Source organism: Hemicordylus capensis, chromosome 2 (assembly GCF_027244095.1).
Source record: "Hemicordylus capensis ecotype Gifberg chromosome 2, rHemCap1.1.pri, whole genome shotgun sequence".
Lineage (NCBI taxonomy): Eukaryota > Metazoa > Chordata > Lepidosauria > Squamata > Cordylidae > Hemicordylus > Hemicordylus capensis.
The window spans coordinates 387868214-387874213 of NC_069658.1; the positions used below are offsets into that span (position 1 = coordinate 387868214).

The window sequence follows — 6000 nt, forward strand, 5'->3', positions numbered from 1 at the left end:
TGAGAAAGGAATTCATCTTTAGGGACAGGAACCAAATGGATCTTTCTACTCTTGCCCCCCACCCGTCTCCAGTTCCCCCTCCTCAGATGTAAGCAATGAGAGGAGACTTGTTGGTCAATGAACCTTGGCTTAAGAGGCAAGGAATTGAGATGACGCAGTTTGTTTTTTGAAAAACTCACTAAACATAGCAGAGACAACTTGGGTTTCAAATAAGGAGGGGGCTAATGGCCTATAAGGAAGAACCTTCAAAGGAGAAATCAAAAGTGAAGCCTAAACATGTTATTGGCTCCTCTGTTGAGCCCAATGTTGTTTGCCCAGGACCAAACAACAGGGAACACTTACTACACACACACACACACACACACACCAGCCCCAGAGGTGAGTCTGGAGAGGAGGAGTCTGTTTTGTCTCCCAAGTCAGCAACAGATTAAAAATAAAGGGGGAATCACTAGGTCCCAGTCTGACAACCCTAGACAGAAATGCCAGATTCAAGATAAGAGTGCTGGTGTGTTATCAAGCCCCTATCATAATAATGGAAAATAAACACATCAAGGGGGGAAAAACCCTTCAAAACATTGTCAAAGATTGCACAGTATTCAATCAGAACACTAAACAGAATGGTTACTTAGCCTTTTCTTGTTTGTGTTCCCATGAATCCAAGGTGCCCAACCCATCAGCCACTTTCCGTACAGCACAGTCTCCAGGCACAAGACAGTGGTCCGATTCTGGAACTCCCATTAACCCTCTTGAGCCTCTGCCTGGGGCTGGCTCTTGGTGCTAGGAGGCTGATGCTGGTGTGATTTCTTGAGGTCAGCTCCAGAACAAACCTAGCACTGCTTTTTTTTTTCTTTTTTCTTTTTTTTGTAAATTGACCCTTCCTGACCCAGAGGGATAAAATGACAAGCCAAGGTTTTCTGATTGCAGAATCTTACTTGCAGGTATTTTGGCTATACAGGCCATCCTGCCTATAAGCTGCTCTTGGTTTTCTTTGGCTCCTGTGTGACCACTTCTTTGCCGTCTGTTTGCTTCACAGTTTTTTTTAGTCAAAGTGAAGAGGAATAAATGAGTTCATGTTATAATTCAGAATATTTGAAGGACCTTTCCAAGTGACAGATAATACTGTTCATGCTATTACTACTAGCCGTTTCCAGAGTAGTAGTGGACTGCCCTGTCCTGTTGCAGTGGATGTGGTTGGGATACTCTTGCTGTAGGATGGAATAGCCTTGCTGTGAGGGGATTACCTGTTCCCAGTTTTGACCCCCCAAAACCCCTCCCCGCTTGCTCAGAATATATGTGTACTCTAGCACCACCTACAACTATATTTTTAAAATGAAGAAGAAGAAGAAAAGTTTCCTGAAAAAACAGGGGTAAAGCTGCAGAAGGTGGTTGTGGGAGTCTGGTTGGTGTTTCCCGCCAAAATATAAAAGGTAACCTGAGCACATCTACGGAAATAGGGTTGTCTTTGGACACGCTGAGATCATCCTACAATTGCTGAGATTTTTGAACTTTATGCATGTAAGTCCACCTGGAAAACTGACTTGGGTATTCTAGCAATTATCCTGAAGTTAAAAGGAACAGGAATGTTTAATTCCCTTCAGTCTATGGTTTCTTTTGTGAGCATGTAAATGAATTCACAGCGGATAGGAGGGACTTTGGAGATGGGGTAAATGACTGCATTTTTTTAAAAAACCATTTTCCCAAGAACTTCTGATAATTTGCTTCTGCATCTGCAACATACTTAGATCTGTGTCGGTGGTTCTCAGCTGCAACAGGAGACACATTATCCCATTTTGACTGTCTGCACAGAGCTAATGTACATGTGGAGAGGGACTGTGGGACCTTGCCCTCAATCTTTACATACTGATCATTTCTAAGTAGGATATTTATTTATTTATTTTTATTTTATTTTCCCAACAAAAACTGTTCTCAAAAGTCATTTGCATAGCAAAAAGTGTGCAAAAGTGAGCGTCCTGACCCCCAAAACAGTCTAAACACATACACAGAAAGAAGACACTAGCAACAGCCACCGTAGAGATGCTGTGTTGGGTTGAACTGAGGCAGTTACTCTCCCTCTGCTAAATATGAGAGAGCCACTACTTTGAAAGAGGTTGCTTAATGCTTTGCTCAGTTAGCAGGGGTCAATTCCAACATATGCAGGTTATTAACACATGGTCCGTGACCTTCATTCTTGACATGGTACAGATCATGCATTTGAAGCCCATGTGTACAGGCCCCCTGTGCAGAAGTTTAGGAACATAGGAAACTGCCATATACTGAGTCAGACCGTTGGTCCGTCTTGCTCAGTATTGTCTTCACAATTGTCTTCACAGACTGGCAGTGGCTTCTCCAAGGTTGCAGGCAGAAATCTCTCTCAGCCCTATCTTGGAGAAGCCAGGGAGGGAACTTGAAACCTTCTGCTCTTCCCAGAGCGGCTTCATCCCCTGAGGGGAATATCTTACAGTGCTCACACATCAAGTCTCCCAATCATATGCAACCAGAGAAGACCCTGCTTAGCTATGGGGACAAGTCATGCTTGCTACCACAAGACCAGCTCTCCTCTCTTTCTTCATTGAAATTGAAGTTTCAATCAATTTGTGGAGGTTGGGGACAGGGCAGCAGGCATGACCTCTCCCTCCATGCTTACACTGTACCCAGTTTGACTGTTTGCATCTTCTGAAGGGATTATATAGATATAAGTAATAATAAATACACTTGGTGGCAGCTGAAGATGATATCACTGCGTAGCCTTCCAGGAAACCAGCCATTAGGTCTATCGAACCTACAGCTATTGTGGACGTTGCTTCTGGACTTACGGCACAACCTTGAACGCATTTTCTGAAAAGTAAGCCTAATTTATTTCAGCTGGACTTGCTTCTGTGTAAGTCCACATGTACACTATGTAAGCTTAGGACTTACACTGTAATCCTGAGCAGACTTACTTGGGAATATGTCCCTGCAATCAGTGGGACTTGCTTCAGTGGGAATAAACCTTCATGGGGTCAGGCCCTTAGAAACATGCCTGGCATCTATTGGCCATAGATGCATGATAATAGCAGTGTTGTGGGGAAGTAAGGGGAAATATACTGCCTTTGTAGTAATCTAACATGTATTAGGATGTTCTGCAGGGCCATCATCCAAATCCCTAGCACATCATTTCTCATCAGTTCTTTTGCCCATTTTTGTGCCACTTCCCTAAGCAGTAAGAAGTTCCAGGGCTGCTAAACACCTGTCATTTCCTTGTGAGAACAAGTACTGGAAACTTGTGATGTGTTTAATGTGTGTCTCTTTACAAATATACAGGTTGAGCAGGTGAGAAGCAAATATGCAAGCAGGCGGCGGTTCACCTCAGGTCGTGGATTATTTGGGTGCCAGTAGGGTGGCAAGGCGCCCCCTGTTGCCATCATTGGAGCAGCTCTGCCAGAGTTATCTGGCTTGTTTGCGGAGGACCTCTCTCCTCACACTCCTTGCAAAGTCCGCAAGAAACTTGAGGGAGGAAGAGGAGGCTGTTGGCCACCCTCCCTCCTCTCGGTCTCCCACACCACTTTCAAAACTTGCAAGGTTTTGAAAGGAGGCTGACCCCCACTCAGGGTCATGAGGCAAGCCAGTATTTGGCACCTTGCCTCAGGCACAATACATTGAGCAGCCCCTGGCTTCTGGCCAATTTAAGCTGTACTAGGTGGCACTTTTAACTCCTATCATGTAGGTCTCTTCCACTTTGGAAGACTGGCATGATGGGCTATTAAGAAACCACCTAACATTCATCGCTGACCAGCAGACTGTACAAGATCTGTCTTTATAAAACCAGCTGCTTGCAAATGTTATTAGGCTGAGAAGTGATCTTCAAATTGTCGGCCAAGCCTTAATTGCTCTCATGCTTTGTAATAAGCCAGTTGTTGTATCATAGCAATGATCTCTGGGTTACCTCAGTCATACTTTGTAAACTGCCCAGAGATGTAAGTTTTGGGCGGTATAAAAATGTTTTAATAAATAAATAAATACTGAGTATTACAACAGGAACATAGAAATAAGCCCTTTGTCCTTAATAGACAAAATACATAATGGAATAATGTCGCCTATAACAATACAACATTACTGGCTCTTACCAGTATATTTAATATACCATTCTGTTGCACCAGAACAATATTCTTGGTCAATCTAGAGCAACTCTAGATTGCCTTGGATTGACACCATAGCCATTTTGATACTCATTTGCTATGTTAGTTATTTCCTAAACTGGGCTGCAAATTAGTCAATTAACTGTAAACTGCCTTGAAATTTTTAATCATAAACCGCCTTGGAAAATCCTTATTTGAAAAGCAATATGTATGTGCTTTAAATTAATTAATTCATTACAATTATTATGCTTTTAATCTGTAGACAGTATATTACTGCCTGGGTGTTAACCCTTTTCCTCACTTGAATACATTTTTAAAAATCGTCTAAATGAAACACTTTGCCTGAATCAAAAGATCTATGAAAAATGCTTATAACTAAAACTCTTTGCTAGGCATAGCTCTGATTCGCAATCTGTCTTAAAAGCCAACCTGTGATGATCAATTCATTTGTTCCCAAAGTCAAAAAGAACTTTGTAAAGTTGACAAATTGAAGTAAAAATGTTATCTGAACGAGACCACTGGCAAGGAAGTGGTTTAAGCTTTGCAGCTTTTGCAGAAACCTGAATCTACACACGCCTTGCGGAAGGGCAGTGGGCAGGTTAATCAGTAAAATGCAATAGTGGTTAAATGTTCTGCATGCATTTGATAACATGCTGGGTTTTTAACAGGCTTTGAAAAGGCCCATTAAGGTTTTAGTGGTTAGCACAAAATGAACAAATGTGAGCTTGTGTACGTGCCATTTCTAATGAATTGTTGAAGCCTTGTATGTAAAACATGTAAAGAAGTGTTGGGGGGAAAACAAAATTAACAGAACACATTGTGGTTTGTGCAAATAGATAATGTTAAAAAGCAGATGTTAAAAAGTGCTAATTAGCCCCATATACAAAATCTGAAAGCTGGTTTTAGGAGAGGAGAGCTGGTCTTAGGAGAGCTGGTCTAGGAGAGGAGAGCTGGTCTTGTGGTAGCAAGCATGACTTGTCCCCATAGCTAAGCAGGGTCTGCCCTGGTTGCATATGAATGGGAGATTTGATGTGTGAGCACTGCAAGATATTCCCCTCAGGGGATGGAGCTGCTCTGGGAAGAGCAGGAGGTTCCAAGTTCCCTCCCTGGCAGCATCTCCAAGATAGGGCTGACAGAGATTCCTGCCTGCAACCTTGGAGAAGCCACTGCCAGTCTGTGAAGACAATACTGAGCTAGATAGACCAATGGTCTGACTCAGTATATGGCAGTTTCCTATGTTCCTATGTTCCTAAATCTCTTTCTTACAGCAATTATAAAGGGAAAAAATGACTTGGAAAAAGTCAAGAATCAGGGACTGCATACCATGCAAAGTATTATAAAGTCAACAGGTTATGCATTGTACAATATACTGTTAAATAATTATTATTTGTGAAAATGTCACACTATTTGCATATGTAAAATAGCCCAAAGGAGCATTCATGGTTTACAACTGATCACTCTTAAAATGACATACTTCCTTACCTGTTTTATTAGAAACAGCACTGCGATCGTAAGGACCAGTTTAGGACATGCCCCAGAGTACAGCTTCATGGTAGAGAAGAGTGCTGAGTCTTCTGTATAATCCAGAATGGCAAACTTGTACTGTATATTCAAGCAAGTCACCAATCCTTACAAGCCCGTTCGCTTATGATTTCCTTCAGCAATCTTGGCTGCATCCACTCTGCTCTCTGAAAATATCTCAACTTCCAAACACTGACTCTTTTACCAATTAGAATTTTTCCTGGATCTCAGCATGAACAGCAGATCATAAATCTGCTCCAACCTGTAGAGTTTGTAGAATTGGGTTTCCTTTTGCTTCTTCCTTCTCTGTTGAAGGCAAAAAAAGAAAAAGAAAAAAGGCAGAGAGAATTTACTGTAAACTTTA

At 42.0% G+C, this 6000-nt stretch overlaps 1 protein-coding gene across 2 annotated transcripts in view; it reads right to left on the minus strand.

Annotated features, from left to right (window-relative positions):
* Window positions 1-6000, minus strand: part of GLP2R (glucagon like peptide 2 receptor) — a 56709-nt gene extending 50709 nt beyond the window's left edge. For both annotated transcript variants that reach the window (XM_053289068.1, XM_053289067.1), the window contains exon 1: window positions 5598-6000. In XM_053289068.1, coding sequence (XP_053145043.1) covers window positions 5598-5666 — 69 coding nt within the window. In that variant the 5' untranslated portion in view covers window positions 5667-6000. The remainder of the gene's footprint in view (window positions 1-5597) is intronic.